Source organism: Salvelinus alpinus, chromosome 26 (genome assembly GCF_045679555.1).
Source record: "Salvelinus alpinus chromosome 26, SLU_Salpinus.1, whole genome shotgun sequence".
NCBI classification, from domain to species: Eukaryota; Metazoa; Chordata; class Actinopteri; order Salmoniformes; family Salmonidae; genus Salvelinus; species Salvelinus alpinus.
This window is the reverse complement of record NC_092111.1, coordinates 45,230,225-45,254,925: the sequence shown is the minus strand read 5'-3', so window position 1 is coordinate 45,254,925 and position 24,701 is coordinate 45,230,225. Positions and strand designations below refer to the sequence as shown.

The window sequence follows — 24,701 nt, the reverse complement described above, 5'->3', positions numbered from 1 at the left end:
TAACTGAAAAGACAGATCAATGACCCATCCTGGTAATAACATGTTTATAACTGAAGACAGATCAATGGACCATCCTGGTAATAACATGTTTATAACTGAAAAGACAGATCAATGACCCATCCTGGTAATAACATGTTTATAACTGAAGACAGATCAATGGACCATCCTGGTAATAACATGTTTATAACTGAAAAGACAGATCAATGACCCATCCTGGTAATAACATGTTTATAACTGAAAAGACAGATCAATGTACCATCCTGGTAATAACATGTTTATAACTGAAAAGACAGATCAATGGACCATCCTGGTAATAACATGTTTATAACTGAAGACAGATCAATGGACCATCCTGGTAATAACATGTTTATAACTGAAAAGACAGATCAATGTACCATCCTGGTAATAACATGTTTATAACTGAAGACAGATCAATGGACCATCCTGGTAATAACATGTTTATAACTGAAAAGACAGATCAATGACCCATCCTGGTAATAACATGTTTATAACTGGCAATAACATGTTTATAACTGAAAAGACAGATCAATGACCCATCCTGGTAATAACATGTTTATAACTGAAGACAGATCAATGTTCCATCCTTTGTATATAACACATCATACATGTGGTTAATATACGTATAGTGTTACTTATAGTGTTCATATACTTTTTTATAGTGAACAACATTGAAGTCTCTATACTCCCTGGCCAACCTAGCTCTCTGGCCAACCTAGCTCTCTGGCCAACCTAGCTCTCTGGCCAACCTGGCTCTCTGGCCAACCTGGCTCTCTGGCCAACCTAGCTCTCTGGCCAACCTAGCTCTCTGGCCAACCTAGCTCTCTGGCCAACCTAGCTCTCTGGCCAACCTAGCTCTCTGGCCAACCAACCTAGCTCTCTGGCCAACCAACCTAGCTCTCTGGCCAACCAACCTAGCTCTCTGGCCAACAAACCTAGCTCTCTGGCCAACAAACCTAGCTCTCTGGCCAACCTAGCTCTCTGGCCAACCTAGCTCTCTGGCCAACCTAGTTCTCTGGCCAACCTATCTCTCTGGCCAACCTAGTTCTCTGGCCAACCTAGCTCTCTGGCCAACCTAGCTCTCTGGCCAACCTAGCTCTCTGGCCAACCTAGTTCTCTGGTCAACCCAGCTCTCTGGCCAACCCAGCTCTCTGGCCAACCCAGCTCTCTGGCCAACCTAGCTATCTGGCCAACCTAGCTCTCTGGCCAACCTAGTTCTCTGGCCAACCCAGCTCTCTGGCCAACCCAGCTCTCTGGGCAACCTAGCTCTCTGTCCAACCCAGTTCTCTGGCCAACCCAGTTCTCTGGCCAACCCAGCTCTCTGGCCAACCTAGCTCTCTGGCCAACCTAGTTCTCTGTCCAACCTAGCTCTCTGGCCAACCTGGCTCTCTGGCCAACCTGGCTCTCTGGCCAACCTAGCTCTCTGGTCAACCTAGCTCTCTGGCCAACCTAGCTCTCTGGCCAACCTAGCTCTCTGGCCAACCTAGCTCTCTGGCCAACCTAGTTCTCTGTCCAACCTAGCTCTCTGTCCAACCTAGTTCTCTGGCCAACCCAGCTCTCTGGCCAACCTAGTTCTCTGTCCAACCTAGCTCTCTGGCCAACCTATCTCTCTGGCCAACCTAGCTATCTGTCCAACCTAGCTCTCTGTCCAACCTAGTTCTCTGGCCAACCCAGCTCTCTGGCCAACCTAGTTCTCTGGCCAACCTAGCTCTCTGGCCAACCTAGTTCTCTGGCCAACCTAGCTCTCTGGCCAACCCAGCTCTCTGGCCAACCCAGCTCTCTGGCCATCCTAGCTCTCTGGCCAACCTAGTTCTCTGGCCAACCTAGTTCTCTGGCCAACCTAGCTCTCTGGCCATCCTAGCTCTCTGGCCAACCTAGTTCTCTGGCCAACCTAGTTCTCTGGCCAACCTAGCTCTCTGGCCAACCTAGCTCTCTGGCCAACCTAGCTCTCTGGCCAACCTAGCTCTCTGGCCAACCTAGTTCTCTGGCCAACCTAGCTCTCTGGCCAACCTAGCTCTCTGGCCAACCTAGCTCTCTGGCCAACCTAGCTCTCTGTCCAACCTAGCTCATTGTTTTGGCCTTATGGTATTGTGTCAGGAGTCTGGCCTCTTTACTATGGTCCTCTGCTGCCATCTGGTGGACATTCAGATAATACATATACGATTGAAAGAACAGGAACTACTTACTTATAATTATATCAAATACGTGTTTTAATAGAAGTACTTCTTCATAGAGATGCAACAGCATAGTATGAATGTCCGCTCTTATTGAAGCACTTGTAGGAACAGAGGAGAACGCGTACAGGGATGGTCTGAGCACTCCTCATCTTCATGTCCTGAGGGAGAGATCAGTGAGACAGTTGCCGTGGCTACGGATAGTAGTACCATTGAAACCAGTGATGTAGTAGGAAGAACACGTGTGTTTACCTTTCACTACGCCAACGATTGGAACCATTGGCACAAAGTCAGTTCGTGTGTAGATGACTGATAACTTGAAATATGTTTGAAGTCCGTATATGTATCAGAATTAAGTTATTTGATGTGTAAATGAGCTGTAGTGTAGGCTACATGGTGTCTGTAGATGACTGGGCAGCTGGTATCCCCTATGAACTTAGTCTCTTTGTCTTGTACAATGTTCTGTATACTGTCAAAGTAGTGTACTAGGTAGGGACTGGGGCAGCTGGTATCCCCTATGAACTTAGTCTCTTTGTCTTGTACAATGTTCTGTATACTGTCAAAGTAGTGTACTAGGTAGGGGACGCAGCTAATCTCAGTTACCGTGCCTTCCTGAGATATATATTATTTATTTTACATCAGACAGCCTTGTTTCTACCTCCTAGCCAAACTGTGCAGTATTCTGTTGTTTATTTCCTTATTTACTCAGATCATTTGTTGTACTTTTACCTACAACCGGAAATAACTTTTCGATATTTGATTGGCAGGCACTCACTAGAAATTAGAGTAGAAATTCGACTTCCCTGACCTGGAACCTTTGCTTGAACTTCCCGAGGCAGCTCTATTTATCCCAGGGCTGCACCAAAACGCTGACGCCAGAGAAGAGGTGGAAGGAGTGGGTCCTAGTCTGACTCAGGAGGCGTGCACACCATCCACCGCTTCAGAGTATATTACTCACTAATGTTCAGTCCCTGGACAATAAAGCAGACGAGCTCAGGGCGAGGATCTCCTTCCACAGAGACATCAGGGACTGTAACATACTCTGTTTCATGGAATCATGGCTCTCTCCGGATATACTGTCCCCATCCATACAGCCACCTGGGTTCTCAGTACATCGTGCAGACAGTAATAAAGAACTCTCCAGGAAGAAGAACTTTTATTGTAGCTGGGGACTTTAATAAAGGAAATCTGAGGAAAACACTACAGAAATTATACCAACACATCTCCTGTGCTACACGCTTAACATGGACCCTAAATCATTGCTACTCTCCTCCCGGGACGGCTACAAGGCCCTCCCCTCCCTCCGGTAAATCAGATCACGCCTCCATTGTGCTCCACCCCACAAATAGGCAGACACTTAAACAGGAAGTACCCGTGGTAAGGACTGTTCAACGTTGGTCTGACCAATCGGAATCTATCCTTCAACATTGTTTAGATCACACGGAATAGAAAATGTTCCGGGTCGCTTTTGAGAAAATAGTATCGACGTATACACTGACTCTGTGACTGATTGCATAGAGGATGTTGTTCCCACCGTGTCGATTAGAACTTATCCAAACAAAAACACGTGGATAAACGACAGCATTCACGCAAAACTGAAAGCGCGAACCACCGCATTTAACCAAGGTGACTGGGAACATGGATGTGTACAAACAGACCAGCTATGACATCTGTAAGGCAATCAAAAGAGGCAACTTAACGACTCAGACACGAGACGTATGTGGCAGGGACTCCAGATAATCACAGATTATAAAGGGAAAGCCAGCCATGTTGCGGACACCTGGACGAGCTAAACACACTCGCTTAGAGGAAAACAATACTGAGCCGCCGACAGGGCCCCCGACGTTCACAAGGACTGTGTGCTCTCTTTCTCCGTGGCCGACGTGTATAAGTCATTTAAACGCGTTAAACACCGGCACAGACGGCATCCCAAACCGCGGCCTCAGAGCACGTGCAGACCAGCTGGCTGGAATGTTTGCGGACATATTCAATCTCTTCCCATCTCAGTCTGTTGTCCCCACTTACTTGATGTCTACCATTGTTCCTGTACCCAGGGAAGCGAAGGTAATGTCTATTTTTGGGGGGATTCTGTGTGTATAGTGTTTTGTTGATTTAACTGCACTGTTGAAGCTGGAAACACAAGCATTTCGCTGCACCTACGATAACATCTGATAAAATCTGTGTATGCAACCCCCAAAAAAAATTTGATTTGATTTGTAGTGCACTATGTATAGGGAACAGGGTGCCAGGTCAAGGTAGTGCACTATATAGGGAATAGGGTGCCTGGTCAAGGTAGTGCACTATATAGGGAATAGGGTGCCATTTGGGACGTGTCTGTAACTGTACCTTCCTGAGGTTGATGAAGCGGACACACTCCAGCCAGGTGGTGAGGAAGGGTTGGAGGCAGAGGGAACACCTGCCCCAGTCAGCCAGCAGCAGGCTCAGACCAGGGTGGGACGACAGAGCCTTGTGGACCATACCGGACCTACTCTTGTCCTCCACCAGGATCAGACGAGCAGACAGCTCCTGGAGACAGAGATACAGGGACGGGTCAGTACTACTGATGGTGTGTGTTGTGGTGTGTTGTGTTTTGGTATTGTGGTGTGTTGTGCTTTGGTGTTGTGCCGATGTGTTGTGTTTTGTATTGTGGTGTGTTGTGTTTTGGTGTGTTGTGGTGTGGTGTGTTTTGGTGTGTTTTGGTGTTGTGTGTTGTGTGTTGTGGTGTTGTGGTGTGTTTTGGTGTTGTGGTGTGTTGTGTTTTGGTATTGTGGTGTGTTGTGTTTTGGTGATGTGGTGTGTTGTGTTGTGGTGTGTTGTGGTGTGGTGTGTTTTGGTGTGTTTTGGTGTTGTGTTCTGGTGTCGTGGTGTGTTGTGTTTTGGTGTCGTGGTGTGGTGTGTTTTGGTGGTGTGTTTTGGTGTTGTGTTGTGTTCTGGTGTCGTGGTGTGTTGTGTTGTGGTGTGTGGTGTTGTGGTGTGTTTTGGTGTTGTGGTGTGTTGTGTTGTGGTGTGTTGTGGTGTGTTTTGGTGTTGTGGTGTGTTGTGTTCTGGTGTCGTGGTGTGTTGTGTTGTGGTGTGTGGTGTTGTGGTGTGTTTTGGTGTTGTGGTGTGTTGTGTTGTGGTGTGTTGTGGTGTGTTTTGGTGTTGTGGTGTGTTGTGTTCTGGTGTCGTGGTGTGTTGTGTTTTGGTGTCGTGGTGTGGTGTGTTTTGGTGTTGTGGTGTTTTGGTGTTGTGGTGTGTTCTGGTGTCGTGGTGTGTTGTGTTTTGGTGTGGTGTTGTGGTGTGTTTTGGTGTGGTGTGTTTTGGTGTGGTGTTGTGGTGTGTTTTGGTGTTGTGGTGTGTTGTGTTCTGGTGTCGTGGTGTGTTGTGTTCTGGTGTCGTGGTGTGGTGTGTTTTGGTGTTGTGGTGTGTTTTGGTGTTGTGGTGTGTTGTGTTTTGGTGTGTGTGGTGTGGTGTGTTGTGGTGTGTTTTGGTGATGTGGTGTGGTGTGTTTTGGTGTTGTGGTGTGTTTTGGTGTTGTGGTGTGTTGGGATATGATCAGTTGAATCAGGTGGTGTGTTCCAGTTTATTTGTCATATGAACAGGATACCCATGGTGTACCCAGTCCAATGACATGCTGACTGCAGGTTCCCTCCCCATAATGCCATAGCAATAAGAAATAGGAAGTACAAATAAAACCAACTGAATCGAATATAACACAAATTTAGCATTTACTGAAGGGCTGGAACGAAAGCCTGCACACCCTGTAGCTCTGCAGCACTGAGAGACCCCTGATGTAGTCTATATGTCACCCTGTACTCCTGCAGGACTGGACACCCCTGATGTAGTCTATATGTCACCCTGTACTCCTACAGGACTGGACACCCCTGATGTAGTCTATATGTCACCCTGTACTCCTACAGGACTGGACACCCCTGATGTAGTCTATATGTCACCCTGTACTCCTGCAGGACACCCCTGATGTAGTCTATATGTCACCCTGTACTCCTGCAGGACACCCCTGATGTAGTCTATATGTCACCCTGTACTCCTACAGGACACCCCTGATGTAGTCTATATGTCACCCTGTACTCCTACAGGACACCCCTGATGTAGTCTATATGTCACCCTGTACTCCTACAGGACACCCCTGATGTAGTCTATATGTCACCCTGTACTCCTGCAGGACACCCCTGATGTAGTCTATATGTCACCCTGTACTCCTGCAGGACACCCCTGATGTAGACTATATGTCACCCTGTACTCCTGCAGGACACCCCTGATGTAGACTATATGTCACCCTGTACTCCTGCAGGACACCCCTGATGTAGTCTATATGTCACCCTGTACTCCTACAGGACTGGACACCCCTGATGTAGTCTATATGTCACCCTGTACTCCTACAGGACTGGACACCCCTGATGTAGTCTATATGTCACCCTGTACTCCTACAGGACTGGACACCCCTGATGTAGTCTATATGTCACCCTGTACTCCTGCAGGACTGGACACCCCTGATGTAGTCTATATGTCACCCTGTACTCCTGCAGGACACCCCTGATGTAGTCTATATGTCACCCTGTACTCCTGCAGGACACCCCTGATGTAGACTATATGTCACCCTGTACTCCTGCAGGACACCCCTGATGTAGACTATATGTCACCCTGTACTCCTGCAGGACACCCCTGATGTAGTCTATATGTCACCCTGTACTCCTGCAGGACACCCCTGATGTAGACTATATGTCACCCTGTACTCCTACAGGACACCCCTGATGTAGTCTATATGTCACCCTGTACTCCTGCAGGACACCCCTGATGTAGACTATATGTCACCCTGTACTCCTGCAGGACTGGACACCCCTGATGTAGTCTATATGTCAACCTGTACTCCTGCAGGACACCCCTGATGTAGACTATATGTCACCCTGTACTCCTGCAGGACACCCCTGATGTAGACTATATGTCACCCTGTACTCCTACAGGACACCCCTGATGTAGTCTATATGTCACCCTGTACTCCTGCAGGACTGGACACCCCTGATGTAGTCTATATGTCACCCTGTACTCCTGCAGGACACCCCTGATGTAGTCTATATGTCACCCTGTACTCCTGCAGGACACCCCTGATGTAGACTATATGTCACCCTGTACTCCTGCAGGACTGGACACCCCTGATGTAGTCTATAGGTCACCCTGTACTCCTGCAGGACACCCCTGATGTAGTCTATATGTCACCCTGTACTCCTGCAGGACACCCCTGATGTAGACTATATGTCACCCTGTACTCCTGCAGGACTGGACACCCCTGATGTAGTCTATATGTCACCCTGTACTCCTGCAGGACACCCCTGATGTAGTCTATATGTCAACCTGTACTCCTGCAGGACACCCCTGATGTAGACTATATGTCACCCTGTACTCCTGCAGGACACCCCTGATGTAGACTATATGTCACCCTGTACTCCTGCAGGACACCCCTGATGTAGTCTATATGTCACCCTGTACTCCTGCAGGACACCCCTGATGTAGACTATATGTCACCCTGTACTCCTGCAGGACACCCCTGATGTAGTCTATATGTCACCCTGTACTCCTGCAGGACACCCCTGATGTAGTCTATATGTCACCCTGTACTCCTGCAGGACACCCCTGATGTAGACTATATGTCACCCTGTACTCCTACAGGACACCCCTGATGTAGTCTATATGTCACCCTGTACTCCTGCAGGACACCCCTTATGTAGACTATATGTCACCCTGTACTCCTACAGGACACCCCTGATGTAGTCTATATGTCACCCTGTACTCCTGCAGGACACCCCTGATGTAGTCTATATGTCACCCTGTACTCCTGCAGGACACCCCTGATGTAGACTATATGTCACCCTGTACTCCTACAGGACACCCCTGATGTAGTCTATATGTCACCCTGTACTCCTGCAGGACACCCCTGATGTAGTCTATATGTCACCCTGTACTCCTACAGGACACCCCTGATGTAGTCTATATGTCACCCTGTACTCCTGCAGGACACACCCCTGATGTAGTCTATATGTCACCCTGTACTCCTGCAGGACAGGAGTTGGACCCTGATGTAGTCTATATGTCACCCTGTACTCCCTGTACTATATCGCTAACGATGAGAGTTTAAAGAAGTACCTTCAATGACAGCACCTCCACAGCTTGAACAGATTCTGTCAGCTTGCTCTTCACAAACGTGTTTCCTTCACAGAGCAGCTCATCCAGGGTCAGTAACTGGAACTGTAGACGGCAACACCGTCAGTCCCACCAACTGTAGACGGCAACACCGTCAGTCCTACCTCCTCTACCAACTGTAGACGGCAACACCGTCAGTCCCACCAACTGTAGACGGCAACACCGTCAGTCCTACCTCCTCTAGCAACTGTAGACGGCAACACCGTCAGTCCCACCTCCTCTACCAACTGTAGAAGGCAACACCGTCAGTCCTACCTCCTCTACCAACTGTAGAAGGCAACACCGTCAGTCCTACCTCCTCTAGCAACTGTAGACGGCAACACCGTCAGTCCTACCTCCTCTAGCAACTGTAGACGACAACACCGTCAGTCCTACCTCCTCTAGCAACTGTAGACGGCAACACCGTCAGTCCTACCTCCTCTAGCAACTGTAGACGGCAACACCGTCAGTCCGACCTCCTCTAGCAACTGTAGACGACAACACCGTCAGTCCTACCTCCTCTACCAACTGTAGAAGGCAACACCGTCAGTCCTACCACCTCTAGCAACTGTAGACGACAACACCGTCAGTCCTACCTCCTCTACCAACTGTAGAAGGCAACACCGTCAGTCCTACCTCCTCTAGCAACTGTAGACGGCAACACCGTCAGTCCTACCTCCTCTAGCAACTGTAGACGGCAACACCGTCAGTCCTACCTCCTCTAGCAACTGTAGACGGCAACGCCGTCAGTCCTACCTCCTCTACCAACTGTAGACGGCAACGCCGTCAGTCCTACCTCCTCTAGCAACTGTAGACGGCAACACCGTCAGTCCTACCTCCTCTAGCAACTGTAGACGGCAACACCGTCAGTCCTACCTCCTCTAGCAACTGTAGACGGCAACACCGTCAGTCCTACCAACTGTAGACGGCAACACCGTCAGTCCTACCAACTGTAGACGGCAACACCGTCAGTCCTACCAACTGTAGACGGCAACACCGTCAGTCCTACCAACTGTAGACGGCAACACCGTCAGTCCTACCTCCTCTAGCAACTGTAGACGGCAACACCGTCAGTCCTACCTCCTCTACCAACTGTAGACGGCAACACAGTCAGTCCTACCTCCTCTAGCAACTGTAGACGGCAACACCGTCAGTCCTACCAACTGTAGACGGCAACACCGTCAGTCCTACCAACTGTAGACGGCAACACTGTCAGTCCTACCAACTGTAGACGGCAACACCGTCAGTCCTACCTCCTCTAGCAACTGTAGACGGCAACACCGTCAGTCCTACCTCCTCTAGCAACTGTAGACGGCAACACCGTCAGTCCGACCTCCTCTACCAACTGTAGACGGCAACACCGTCAGTCCGACCTCCTCTACCAACTGTAGACGGCAACACCGTCAGTCCCACCAACTGTAGACGGCAACACCGTCAGTCCTACCTCCTCTAGCAACTGTAGACGGCAACACCGTCAGTCCCACCTCCTCTACCAACTGTAGAAGGCAACACCGTCAGTCCTACCTCCTCTACCAACTGTAGAAGGCAACACCGTCAGTCCTACCTCCTCTAGCAACTGTAGACGGCAACACCGTCAGTCCTACCTCCTCTAGCAACTGTAGACGACAACACCGTCAGTCCTACCTCCTCTACCAACTGTAGACGGCAACACCGTCAGTCCTACCTCCTCTAGCAACTGTAGACGGCAACACCGTCAGTCCTACCTCCTCTAGCAACTGTAGACGACAACACCGTCAGTCCTACCTCCTCTACCAACTGTAGAAGGCAACACCGTCAGTCCTACCTCCTCTAGCAACTGTAGACGGCAACACCGTCAGTCCTACCTCCTCTAGCAACTGTAGACGGCAACGCCGTCAGTCCTACCTCCTCTAGCAACTGTAGACGGCAACACCGTCAGTCCTACCAACTGTAGACGGCAACACCGTCAGTCCTACCAACTGTAGACGGCAACACCGTCAGTCCTACCAACTGTAGACGGCAACACCGTCAGTCCTACCTCCTCTAGCAACTGTAGACGGCAACACCGTCAGTCCTACCTCCTCTACCAACTGTAGACGGCAACACAGTCAGTCCTACCTCCTCTAGCAACTGTAGACGGCAACACCGTCAGTCCTACCAACTGTAGACGGCAACACCGTCAGTCCTACCAACTGGAGACGGCAACACCGTCAGTCCTACCTCCTCTAGCAACTGTAGACGGCAACACCGTCAGTCCGACCTCCTCTACCAACTGTAGACGGCAACACCGTCAGTCCGACCTCCTCTACCAACTGTAGACGGCAACACCGTCAGTCCTACCTCCTCTACCAACTGTAGACGGCAACACCGTCAGTCCTACCTCCTCTAGCAACTGTAGACGGCCACACCGTCAGTCCGACCTCCTCTACCAACTGTAGACGGCAACACCGTCAGTCCTACCTCCTCTAGCAACTGTAGACGACAACACCCGTCAGTCCTACCTCCTCTACCAACTGTAGACGGCAACGCCGTCAGTCCTACCTCCTCTACCAACTGTAGACGGCAACGCCGTCAGTCCTACCTCCTCTACCAACTGTAGACGGCAACACCGTCAGTCCTACCTCCTCTAGCAACTGTAGACGGCAACACCGTCAGTCCTACCTCCTCTAGCAACTGTAGACGGCAACACCGTCAGTCCTACCTCCTCTACCAACTGTAGACGGCAACACCGTCAGTCCTACCTCCTCTAGCAACTGTAGACGACAACACCGTCAGTCCTACCTCCTCTACCAACTGTAGACGGCAACGCCGTCAGTCCTACCTCCTCTAGCAACTGTAGACGGCAACACCGTCAGTCCTACCTCCTCTAGCAACTGTAGACGGCAACACCGTCAGTCCTACCTCCTCTACCAACTGTAGACGGCAACGCCGTCAGTCCTACCTCCTCTAGCAACTGTAGACGGCAACACAGTCAGTCCTACCTCCTCTAGCAACTGTAGACGGCAACACCGTCAGTCCTACCTCCTCTAGCAACTGTAGACGGCAACACCGTCAGTCCTACCAACTGTAGACGGCAACACCGTCAGTCCTACCAACTGTAGACGGCAACACCGTCAGTCCTACCTCCTCTACCAACTGTAGACGGCAACACAGTCAGTCCTACCTCCTCTAGCAACTGTAGACGGCAACACCGTCAGTCCTACCAACTGTAGACGGCAACACCGTCAGTCCTACCAACTGTAGACGGCAACACCGTCAGTCCTACCTCCTCTAGCAACTGTAGACGGCAACACCGTCAGTCCTACCTCCTCTAGCAACTGTAGACGGCAACACCGTCAGTCCTACCTCCTCTAGCAACTGTAGACGGCAACACCGTCAGTCCTACCAACTGTAGACGGCAACACCGTCAGTCCTACCAACTGTAGACGGCAACACCGTCAGTCCTACCTCCTCTACCAACTGTAGACGGCAACACAGTCAGTCCTACCTCCTCTAGCAACTGTAGACGGCAACACCGTCAGTCCTACCAACTGTAGACGGCAACACCGTCAGTCCTACCAACTGTAGACGGCAACACCGTCAGTCCTACCTCCTCTAGCAACTGTAGACGGCAACACCGTCAGTCCTACCTCCTCTAGCAACTGTAGACGGCAACACCGTCAGTCCTACCTCCTCTAGCAACTGTAGACGGCAACACCGTCAGTCCTACCTCCTCTAGCAACTGTAGACGGCAACACCGTCAGTCCGACCTCCTCTACCAACTGTAGACGGCAACACCGTCAGTCCCACCAACTGTAGACGGCAACACCGTCAGTCCTACCTCCTCTAGCAACTGTAGACGGCAACACCGTCAGTCCTACCTCCTCTAGCAACTGTAGACGGCAACACCGTCAGTCCGACCTCCTCTACCAACTGTAGACGGCAACACCGTCAGTCCCACCAACTGTAGACGGCAACACCGTCAGTCCTACCTCCTCTAGCAACTGTAGACGGCAACACCGTCAGTCCCACCTCCTCTACCAACTGTAGAAGGCAACACCGTCAGTCCTACCTCCTCTACCAACTGTAGAAGGCAACACCGTCAGTCCTACCTCCTCTAGCAACTGTAGACGGCAACACCGTCAGTCCTACCTCCTCTAGCAACTGTAGACGACAACACCGTCAGTCCTACCTCCTCTACCAACTGTAGAAGGCAACACCGTCAGTCCTACCTCCTCTAGCAACTGTAGACGGCAACACCGTCAGTCCTACCTCCTCTAGCAACTGTACACGACAACACCGTCAGTCCTACCTCCTCTACCAACTGTAGACGGCAACGCCGTCAGTCCTACCTCCTCTAGCAACTGTAGACGGCAACACCGTCAGTCCTACCAACTGTAGACGGCAACACCGTCAGTCCTACCAACTGTAGACGGCAACACCGTCAGTCCTACCAACTGTAGACGGCAACACCGTCAGTCCGACCTCCTCTACCAACTGTAGACGGCAACACCGTCAGTCCGACCTCCTCTACCAACTGTAGACGGCAACACCGTCAGTCCTACCTCCTCTACCAACTGTAGACGGCAACACCGTCAGTCCTACCTCCTCTAGCAACTGTAGACGGCAACACCGTCAGTCCGACCTCCTCTACCAACTGTACACGGCAACACCGTCAGTCCTACCTCCTCTACCAACTGTAGACGGCAACACCGTCAGTCCTACCTCCTCTAGCAACTGTAGACGACAACACCCGTCAGTCCTACCTCCTCTACCAACTGTAGACGGCAACGCCGTCAGTCCTACCTCCTCTACCAACTGTAGACGGCAACGCCGTCAGTCCTACCTCCTCTACCAACTGTAGACGGCAACGCCGTCAGTCCTACCTCCTCTACCAACTGTAGACGGCAACGCCGTCAGTCCTACCTCCTCTACCAACTGTAGACGGCAACGCCGTCAGTCCTACCTCCTCTACCAACTGTAGACGGCAACACCGTCAGTCCTACATCCTCTAGCAACACCGTCAGTCCTACCTCCTCTAGCAACTGTAGACGGCAACACCGTCAGTCCTACCTCCTCTACCAACTGTAGACGGCAACACCGTCAGTCCTACCTCCTCTACCAACTGTAGACGGCAACACCGTCAGTCCTACCTCCTCTACCAACTGTAGACGGCAACACCGTCAGTCCTACCTCCTCTACCAACTGTAGACGGCAACACCGTCAGTCCTACCTCCTCTACCAACTGTAGACGGCAACGCCGTCAGTCCTACCTCCTCTAGCAACTGTAGACGGCAACGCCGTCAGTCCTACCTCCTCTAGCAATAACATATTCATATTGTGCTATATCTTGTTGTTGTACTGTAAATAATATTGTGGTGAAGACAAACGGTACATACATCGACAGGAAACATGGATAAACGGTTTCCAGCCACATCCAGCACTCTGAGCTTCATCAGCCCAATAACACCCTGAGGGAAAAGAGGACCGGTTTCAGGACAGTAAACCATCAGGTCATGAAGCAATATCAGCAAAACTGACTAACAATGAAACCTAAGAAAGTGGAGGATCGGTAACCTCATTTGAATCAAAGCCAGTGAAAATGGACACAGGCACAATATGAAGAATGAAACCTAAGAAAGATGAAACATCAGACATTAAGTACAGCCTGAACAACACCCACCTCTGGCAGCTGTGTGAGGTTGTTTCTTGCCAGATATAATCTGGCCAGTTGTGACAAACTGTATATCTGTTTGGGCAGTCTGGCCAGCTTGTTGTTGGTTAAATTAATCTCAACCATCTTCTTGAGAGAACCTATTTCTACAGGAAGTTCCTCCAATTGGTTGTGCAGTAAACTGAGGGTTTCTAGGTTAGAAAGACTGAGAAAAGAGAACACATGGTTACGAGATCATTCTGTATTTAGCCTAATCTCAGTTAACCCACAACTAAAATCTGGAGTAATTTGGCCAGATGCTCTATATGTTTACATAGGCAGCCCAATTCTGATATTTTTTTTTTTACATTGGTGAGAAAAGATCTGATGTGATTGTTCAAAAGACCAATTAGTGTAAACATATTGAGCATCTGACCAAATTACTCAAGATTTTAGTTGTGGGTTAATCGAGATTTCATTAATTGGTGTTTTTTACCAATCAGATCAGCTCAGCAATAGCCTGACGACTCACACTAAATGATTCCGTTGCTCGGTCTTTCGCTACAGACTTCAGTCTGAGACTGAGTCGTTTGTGGTGACGAGGAGCATGTACAAAACAAAGTCATCAGCTATTGGATCATCTCTAACCAATCAGAGTATCAATGACGAATTTTCTAACCGCCGCTTTACCCACTCTGACCCAACCAAATCGATTTCTGGACCAATCAGATGGCTCGATTGTGCTTGCGTTCAGTGAAGGGTCTGGGAGGTACTCAGATCCAGACTCATTGAGGAGAAGGAACTAAGGTCTGTGGGCGTGGCGTAGTGTTCGGCCAGAGCAAGGAGTCTGGGTAGCCAGGTAAACTCTGAAAAAGAGCTGATGTGATTGGTCAAAAGACCAATTAGGCTCGTGGGACTATTTTTTTTATTTAATTGAGCTGCCTGTGTAAACACAACCTACATTGTCTATTCCTCTGTCATGTACAGGTTTACTGTATGAATCACAATTAGGCTATTGGTCAACAAAATGGTACCTTTTAATCTCTGGAGGAAGGACTGTGATGTGATTGTGGTTCAGATTGAGGAGAGTGAGGTTATGAAGTCCTTCTGCAAGATAAAATATATAGTGATGAATCTGAGCGTGTGTGTGATGATGATGATGAGTGATTATCATGGTATGGATGGTTCTGTACAGTACCTATTTAAGTCGTAATCCATATCGACAGCAGCATAGCTTACCTAACACCTCAGGTGGCAATCTTGTAATGTGGTTTCCAAACAAATAAAGTTTTTTCAAGGAGTTCAGGTACCTCAGAACAGATGGGATCTCCTCCAGAGAATTATTTCCCAAATTGAGTTCTGTCAACTTTGCAGGATGCAAAAAGAGAACAAAAAAGCAACATGAGCAAGATAAATACATTGGTTAAATAGCTCACAGGCAAGTCAAAGAACCTAAGACATAACTGTACTATAGCTAACAAGCAAACAAGGTGTTTGCATAGAAGTCTGGCTGGCTAGCTCAACGTTACCGGTACTCACGTTTAGTAACGTCTGCAGTTCCACAGGCAGAGTCGTAAGGTAGTTATTGTTCAAATGAAGGGTCGAAATATTTGTTAATCTCGCAACCGATGTAGGAACGTCGGTCATTTTCTTCGAGCTCAAATTGAACGACTTTGAGTTAGCTTTCAAAGCTCTGATAACCAGATTGTTAGCCATGATTTGTTACACAGGATTAAAAACACAACGTCCTACAAGGTAGGCAGGTTCCCATAGAAACGAGATGCTCGTCAACTGACGGAAATCCCATTTGCGACACTTTAGTGAACTCTGTCGGTCTCTCCTGGAAATCTGTTTTAACCTCAGGAGATAGAGGAACTATTTCCTTCTGGCCATCGCGTTTCAAACAAATGTATCGTTTCAACTTCAGAACCATTCTAGCTACTATAAAAGCATATCCCTAACCTAACACCCTAACACGTTGAATGTTGCATTTAAATCAAATGGACATTGGACATTCAACAATCAACAGGATAATATGCTGTAATGTTTTTGGCATGAATGTCTTTCCAGCGGGAAATGAAACTGGAATTGAAAAAACATTTTATTGTATGAGACAATATTGTCCATCAGCGAGTGTAACGACCCTGGGTTTATAAGCGTGGATATCGACTCAGCCGTTTTTGGGGCACAGCCGATAGCGCGCTGGACTTCGGGCTAGAAGGTCGAGAGTTCGAGACCTGCTCCCTGCCTGTTTCATTACAATACACACAAAAAAAGACCATCAGCCTTTGATATATTGCAGTCATTAGAAATAACAGTACATCACCACCAAAATATATATTTAATAGATAACATTTCCATGGTGATTTCAGAGGTATTCACAAGCACTGATGAAGAAAGTACAAAGTTACTTCCAATTCTTCCTTAGCTCGCTGTGATGGTAACTATTCTCTTTGTGATGGTATCTATTCTCTCTGTGATGGTAACTATTCTCTCTGTGATGGTAACTATTCTCTCTGTGATGGTAACTATTCTCTCTGTGATGGTAACTATTCTCTCTGTGATGGTAACTATTCTCTCTGTGATGGTAACTATTCTCTCTGTGATGGTAACTATTCTCTTTGTGATGGTAACTATTCTCTCTGTGATGGTAACTATTCTCTCTGTGATGGTAACTATTCTCTCTGTGATGGTAACTATTCTCTCTGTGATGGTAACTATTCTCTCTGTGATGGTAACTATTCTCTCAGTGATGGTAACTATTCTCTCAGTGATGGTAACTATTCTCTTTGTGATGGTAACTATTATCTCTGTGATGGTAACTATTCTCTCTGTGATGGTAACTATTCTCTCAGTGATGGTAACTATTCTCTCTGTGATGGTAACTATTCTCTCAGTGATGGTAACTATTCTCTTTGTGATGGTAACTATTCTCTCTGTGATGGTAACTATTCTCTCAGTGATGGTAACTATTCTCTCTGTGATGGTAACTATTCTCTCTGTGATGGTAACTATTCTCTCAGTGATGGTAACTATTCTCTCAGTGATGGTAACTATTCTCTCAGTGATGGTAACTATTCTCTCTGTGATGGTAACTATTCTCTCTGTGAAGGTAACTATTCTCTCAGTGATGGTAACTATTCTCTCTGTGATGGTAACTATTCTCTCAGTGATGGTAACTATTCTCTCTGTGATGGTAACTATTCTCTTTGTGATGGTAACTATTCTCTCTGTGATGGTAACTATTCTCTCAGTGATGGTAACTATTCTCTCAGTGATGGTAACTATTCTCTCAGTGATGGTAACTATTCTCTTTGTGATGGTAACTATTCTCTCTGTGATGGTAACTATTCTCTCAGTGATGGTAACTATTCTCTCTGTGATGGTAACTATTCTCTTTGTGATGGTAACTATTCTCTCTGTGATGGTAACTATTCTCTCTGTGATGGTAACTATTCTCTCAGTGATGGTAACTATTCTCTCTGTGATGGTAACTATTCTCTCTGTGATGGTAACTATTCACTCTGTGATGGTAACTATTCTCTCTGTGATGGTAACTATTCTCTCAGTGATGGTAACTATTCTCTCTGTGATGGTAACTATTCTCTCTGTGATGGTAACTATTCTCTCTGTGATGGTAACTATTCTCTCTGTGATGGTAACTATTCTCTCTGTGATGGTAACTATTCTCTCTGTGATGGTAACTATTCTCTCTGTGATGGTAACTATTCTCACTGTGATGGTAACTATTCTCTCTGTGATGGTAACTATTCTCGCTGTGATGGTAACTATTCTCTCAGTCCCCACATAGGTAGGTAGGTGGTATTATTTTCAGTCTCTCTGCCTTTCTCTCCTCCCATCGAATTCCTTGGATGGCAAGTCTGTGTGTATGCAGGGGGTCTCCGGGAGTGAAATCATTTTGTCATTTGTGAATTCATATGTTTTACATTGGTTTGTTCCCAACATTTTTTCAACTTCCACCCTGACTTTATCATTCGTTATAATTTAACTCAATGCGTCTCAGCTTTCTTCTTGAGTTCCTTCATAGGTTCCACTGAGTTGTAATGTTCTCTCTGTCCATACACATGACGCATGTAACTGAAAAATAATATTAACAATTAAAAAGGCCCAATTCATAATTTGGTGTAACAGTATGACTTTACGTCAGTCCCCTCGCCCCGACACGGGCGTGAACCAGGGACCCTCTGCACACATCAACAACAGTCACCCACGAAGCGTCGTTACCCATCGCTCCACAAAAGCCGCGGCCCTTGCAGAGCAAGGGGCAACACTACTTCTAGGTTTCAGAGCAAGTGACGTAACTGATTGAAACGCTAGTAGCGCGTACCCGCTAACTAGCTAGCCATTTCACATCCGTTACATTGGCATAATTTGTTATTCAACAAAATGGCAGCCCTCGTCTCTTGTTTATCTATACGGCTGAAGAATTGGGTTGGAGAATTGTAACCAATCAAATTCATTGGTAGACGAAGCTGGGGAAGTTTGGAGGTGACATGGTACTAACATAATGGGAGACTTGTTTAAATTCCTCTCCAATGATTATGGCTTGGAGAATCAGCTTGGAGCACTTCTATTGGCAGTTGAAGGACCTGTGTCAGAGCTCTCAGCTGTTAGGAAACAGAGAATCATCATACATGAATGGGCTCCCGAGTGGCGCGGTGGTCACCCCTACCTTTTTTAAAAAGGTATATCTGATCAACAGATGCATATCTGTATTCCCAGTCATGTGAAATCCGTAGATTAGGGCCTAATGAATTCATTTCAATTGACTGATTTCCTTATACGAGTGCTCCCGAGTGGCGCAGCGGTCTAAGGCACTGCATCTCAGTGCTAGAGGCGTCACTACAGACCCTGGTTAGATTCCAGGCTGTATCACAGCGGTCTAAGGCACTGCATCTCAGTGCTAGAGGAGTCACTACAGACCCTGGTTAGATTCCAGGCTGTATCACAGCGGTCTAAGGCACTACAGACCCTGGTTAGATTCCAGGCTGTATCACAGCGGTCTAAGGCACTGCATCTCAGTGCTAGAGGCGTCACTACAGACCCTGGTTAGATTCCAGGCTGTATCACAGCGGTCTAAGGCACTGCATCTCAGTGCTAGAGGAGTCACTACAGACCCTGGTTAGATTCCAGGCTGTATCACAGCGGTCTAAGGCACTACAGACCCTGGTTAGATTCCAGGCTGTATCACAGCGGTCTAAGGCACTGCATCTTAGTGCTAGAGGCGTCACTACAGACCCTGGTTAGATTCCAGGCTGTATCACAGCGGTCTAAGGCACTGCATCTCAGTGTTAGAGGCGTCACTACAGACCCTGGTTTGATTCTAGGCTATATCACAGCGGTCTAAGGCACTGCATCTCAGTGCTAGAGGCGTCACTACAGACCCTGGTTCGAATCCAGGCTGTGTCACAACTGGGCGTGATTGGGAGTCCCATAAGGCGTCGCCCAGGCCGCATGGTAAATACGAGTTAGTTCTTAACTGAGTTGTTAAATAAAGGTTAAATAAATAAATAATAATAATGTGACAAATACAATTTGATTTGATTTATAAATCAGTATAAAACCATTATAACATAAAACAAGGTTCCTCCAGTTGTCTGCCACGTCACAGCAATACTTCTCAAACGCATCTGAAAACACACACAGAGAGGGGTGATCACACACACCCTGGTGATATTTTACACACACCCTGGTGATATTTTATACACACCCTGGTGATATTTTATACACACCCTGGTGATATTTTACACACACCCTGGTGATATTTTATACACACCCTGGTGATATTTTATACACACCCTGGTGATATTTTATACACACCCTGGTGATATTTTATACACACCCTGGTGATATTTTATACACACCCTGGTGATATTTTATACACACCCTGGTGATATTTTATACACACCCTGGTGATATTTTATACCCTGGAGTGACACTGCAGTGTGGACCACAAGTGATACTGAATTTCCTTTCGAAATAATGAAAAAAAAAAAGGGGAAAACTACAGAATATTAGAAATAGTGGGCTTGAGACGTCTCATAACCACATACAGGCGAATCCTCACCAAATTAGAAGAACAAAAAGACCATGATTTTGGGGATTTTCTACGGGCATATCAAAGTTACAGATTGGGAACTCTGATCGTTTTAACGCCCATTTTATACAGATTGTGACACACTCATTCACCCCATCTCTTTACATTGCTGATGCATATTCAGTGGCCTGACTGCATCCAGACTATGTCAAAGGCCCATCCTGGTAGATCTGAACCTAATGCAGCTTGGAGTGATCAGATGACAGAAGTCACATTTAGGTGCCAGGTGTGACATCACCATCTAACTGAGCAGCATCAGTAAGGAAGAGCTCCTCCTAAAATGTGATTATTTTTTGTTAAATTATTTCGTTTTCGTGAACAGTTTGGTTGTTTTAATGCAGTGTTCCCCACATCTGGAGATGATTGTCCTTTAAAAATATTGTTTGATTTTGAGATTTTGATTAACCTGCTCTGAAAGCTAGCTAGTCTACCAAGTCATGTTGATCATCAAGCAAGAAGTAAGAAGGGCAGGACTGAGAGACAGCGAGAAGGAAAGAAGGGCAGGACTGAGGGACTAGGACATCAGGACAACGAGAAGAAAGAAGGGCAGGACTGAGGGACTAGGACATCAGAACAATGGGAAGGAAGGAAGGGCAGGACTGAGGGACTAGGACATCAGAACAATGAGAAGGAAGGAAGGGCAGGACTGAGGGACTAGGACATCAGAACAATGAGAAGGAAGGAAGGGCAGGACTGAGGGACAACGAGAAGAAAACACTCTCGCGTCACGTTATTCAATTATTGCACCCACACACAGACAAGAATCCAATCTCTGGCCTGTTCTTCTATACAGAGCTGCTGCTTGGTGCTTAATGTAGGCACTTTGGTCATATCAGAAACAGAGGATTCACTAATGGCCCACAGATCTGAGTATTTGATGAACAGGAGCCCTGATAATGGACCATTAACACTCACAACAATGTAATGACTCTAGAAGCTGCATGTGTCCTCTAGATACACGAGTTTACATCGCTGAAAGAGAACTTCAATCAGAAGACAGACCTGATGAGAAATCAGATTATTCCAAAAGTCCCCCCACCCTCATATCTAACCAAGCCACCCTAGCAGACATGGAGAGTGACAACCTGTCCCAGCTGTCCCAGGTCTTTGGGAGTGTCTGGAGGTGCAGTGGCTTGCGAAAGTATTCACCCCCTTTGCATTTTTTTCTATTTTCTTGCCTTATAACCTGGAAATAAAATTGCATTTTTGGGGGGTTTGTATCATTTGATTTACACAACATGCCTACCACTATGAAGATGCAAAATATGTTTTATTGTGAAACAAACAAGAAATAAGACAACAACAAAAAAACTTGTGTGCATAACTATTCATCCCCCAAAGTCAATAGTTTGTAGAGCCTCCTTTTGCAGCAATTACAGCTGCAAGTCTATTGGGGTATGTCTCTATAAGCTTGGCACATCTAGCCACTTGGATTTTTGCCCATTCTTCAAGACAAAACTGCTCCAGCTCCTTCAAGTTGGATGGGTCCTTCAACTGGTGTACTGCGATCTTTAAGTCATACCACAAATTCTCAATTGGATTGAGGTCTGGGCTTTGAATAGGCCATTCTAAAACATTTAAATGTTTCACATTAAACCACTCGAGTGTTGCTTTAGCAGTATGCTTAGGGTTATTGTCCTGCTGGAAGGTGAACCTCCGTCCCAGTCTCAAATCTCTGGAAGACAAACAGGTTTCCCTCAAGAAATTCCCTGTATTTAGCGCTGTCCATCATTCCTTCAATTCTTACCAGTTTACCAGTCCCTGCTGATGAAAAACATCCCCACAGCATGAGGCTGCCACCACCATGCTTCACTGTGGGGATGGTGTTCTCGGGGTGATGAGAACTGTTGGGTTTGCGCCAGACAGTGTTTTCCTTGATGGCCAAAAAGCTCAATGTTAGTCTCATCTGACCAGAGTACCTACCATATGTTTGGGGAGTCTCCCACATGCCTTTTGGCGAACACTAAACGTGTTTGCTTATTTTTCTCTTTAACCTCTCTGGGATCGCGGGACGCTTGCGTCCCAACAGCCTGTTAAAATGTAGAGCGCCAGATTTTTTTAAAAATCTATAAAATCAAACTTTATTAAATTACACATATAAGATACCAAATTAAAGCTACACTCGTTGTGAATCCAGCCAACATGTCAGATTTCAAAAAGGCTTTTCGGCGAAAGCATAAGATGCTATTATCTGATGATAGTGCAATGGCTACACTCCCTTTGTTGACAATTTCAACCATGCCGGCGCTACTCAAAACGCAGAAATAAAATATAAAACATGCATTACCTTTGACGAGATTCTTTTGTTGGCACTCCAATATGTCCCATAAACATCACAAATGGTCCTTTAGTTCGATTAATTCCGTCCATATATATCCAAATTGTCCATTTATTTGGCGCCGTTGTACCAGGAAAAACAGCCTTCAATTAGCGCAAAATCACGACAAAATATCTAAAAAATTACCTCTAAACTTTGCCAAAACATTTCAAAGTACTTTTGTAATACAACTTAAGGTATTTGTAAACGTTAATAATCGATCAAATTGAAGACGGGTCAATCTGTTTTCAATACAGGATATCAACAAACTCACGGTACTTTTCAAGTCTTGCTCAACTCTCAAACATAAACACACGACGTCACTCCACTTCCGGGTGAATATCTTTCTCAGTTTACTATGGAAAAACCTTAACCTTTTTCCATACAATGGCGACATCCAGTGGAAGCAGTAGAAACTGCGTGGATAGTGATTAGAATTCTGGTGTGCCCATGATAACCCATTGAACATACAGGAACTTAACAATAAAAAAGTTAGTCCTCAGGGTTTTGACTGCTATATAAGTTCTGTTATACTTACAGATATGATTCAAACAGTTTTAGAAACTTCAGAGTGTTTTCTATCCAAATCTACTAATAATATGCATATCTTATATTCTGGGGATGAGTAGCACAAAGTTGAAATTGCGCACGCTATTTTTCCCTAAGTGAAAACTCTGCACCCTATCCTCAAGAAGTTTTAAGCAATGGCTTTTTTCTGGCCACTCTTCCCGTAAAGCCCAGCTCTGTGGAGTGTACGGCTTAAAGTGGTCCTATGGACAGATACTCCAATCTCCGCTGTGGCGCTTTGCAGCTCCTTCATGGTTATCTTTGGTCTCTTTGTTGCCTCTGTGATTAACGCCCTCCTTGCCTGATCCGTGAGTTTTGGTGGGCGGCCCTTTCTTGGCAGGTTTGTTATGGTGCCATATTCTTTCAATTTTTTAAATAATGGATTTAAATGGTGCTCAGTTGAATGTTCAAAGTTTTGAATATTTTTTTATAACCCAACCTTGATCTGTACTTCTCCACAACTTTGTCCCTGACCTGTTTGGAGAGCTCCTTGGTCTACATGGTGCAACTTGCTTAGTGGTGTTGCAGACTCTGGGGCCTTTTCAGAGGAGGTGAATATATACTGAGATCATGTGACAGATCACGGGTACACTGGCCCCGTCGGACGATACCCCTGGATAGGGCCAACCAGGCAGGATATAACCCCACCCACTTTGCCAAAGCACAGGCCCCACACCACTAGATGGATATCAACAGACCACCAACTGTTAAGAGAATGTTGTTCTCAATGTTCATAAACTGAACTTCAATTAAACTACTCTGTCTGTTACTAAGAATTTGTAAGGTTCTTTATTGAAATCAGACAGAGGGTTTATTTACGAGAGCTCTGCTGTGCAAATACAAAAATGTCCCTTTTATAATATTCTCTTAACCTATACACACACACTAAACTTTGGATTCTCTCTTCTTCTCCTGGAGTCTCACCAAAGTTTATTACCACAGCTGACAGATACGGGAAATCCTTAGGGGCTCTCCATGAAGAACTCCTCCACCACACGAGCCTGAAGGGGGGTGCAAAACAGGACAAGAAGAAGAAGATTGCGTCAGTGAATCAACACACTCAAGTCGAGTATAGCAAAAAAAGCATGACGTGATGCACCCCTCCTAGGGAAGGCCAGTGACTCAACCCCCTCGGCAGAGTTGCAAAGAAATATATATAATATTAGGCCCCGGTGCACAACTGAGCAAGAGGACAAGTGCATTAGTGTCTAGTTTGAGAAACAGACGCCTCACATGTCCTCAATTGGCAGCTTCATTAAATTATATATAACACACACAGTACCAGTCAAAAGTATGGACACACCTATACATTCAAGGGTTTTCTTTATTTTTACAAATTTCTACATTGTAAAATAATAGTAAAGACATCAAAACTATTAAATAACACATATGGAATCATGTAGTAACCAAACAAGTGTTAAATATTTTTTGAGATTTTAGATTCTTCAAAGTAGCCACCCTTTGCCTTGATGACAGCTTTGTACACTCTTCGCATTCTCTCAACCAGCTTCATGAGGTAGTCATCTGGAATGCATTTCAATTAACAGGTGTGCATTCTTATAAGTTAATTTGTGGAATTTATTTCCTTCTTAATGCATTTGAGCCAATCAATTGTGTTGTGACAAGGTAGGGGGGTATACAGAAGATTTGGTAAAAGACCAAGTCCTCTCATGGCAAGAACAGTTCAAGTAAGCAAAGAGAAACGATAGTCCATCATTACTT

At 46.5% G+C, this 24,701-nt stretch overlaps 1 protein-coding gene across 3 annotated transcripts in view; it reads right to left on the bottom strand.

Moving 5' to 3' along the window:
- Positions 1-1,273: 1,273 nt before the first annotated feature.
- The window catches only part of lrrc69 (leucine rich repeat containing 69), a 28,852-nt gene continuing 5,424 nt past the window's right edge, over positions 1,274-24,701 (bottom strand). Inside the window, exons 1-8 of one of the 3 annotated variants that reach the window (XM_071369067.1) lie at positions 15,517-16,409; positions 15,217-15,343; positions 15,012-15,084; positions 14,008-14,203; positions 13,724-13,795; positions 8,331-8,432; positions 4,539-4,718; positions 1,274-2,353 (exon numbers count right to left, since the gene is read on the bottom strand). In XM_071369067.1, coding sequence (XP_071225168.1) covers positions 2,246-2,353; positions 4,539-4,718; positions 8,331-8,432; positions 13,724-13,795; positions 14,008-14,203; positions 15,012-15,084; positions 15,217-15,343; positions 15,517-15,693 — 1,035 coding nt within the window. In that variant the 5' untranslated portion in view covers positions 15,694-16,409 and the 3' untranslated portion in view covers positions 1,274-2,245. Of the gene's footprint in view, positions 2,354-4,538; positions 4,719-8,330; positions 8,433-13,723; positions 13,796-14,007; positions 14,204-15,011; positions 15,085-15,216; positions 15,344-15,516; positions 16,410-23,749; positions 23,981-24,701 lie in introns of those variants that run through there. The other 2 variants (XR_011670988.1, XR_011670987.1) reach the window with 2 other exon arrangements.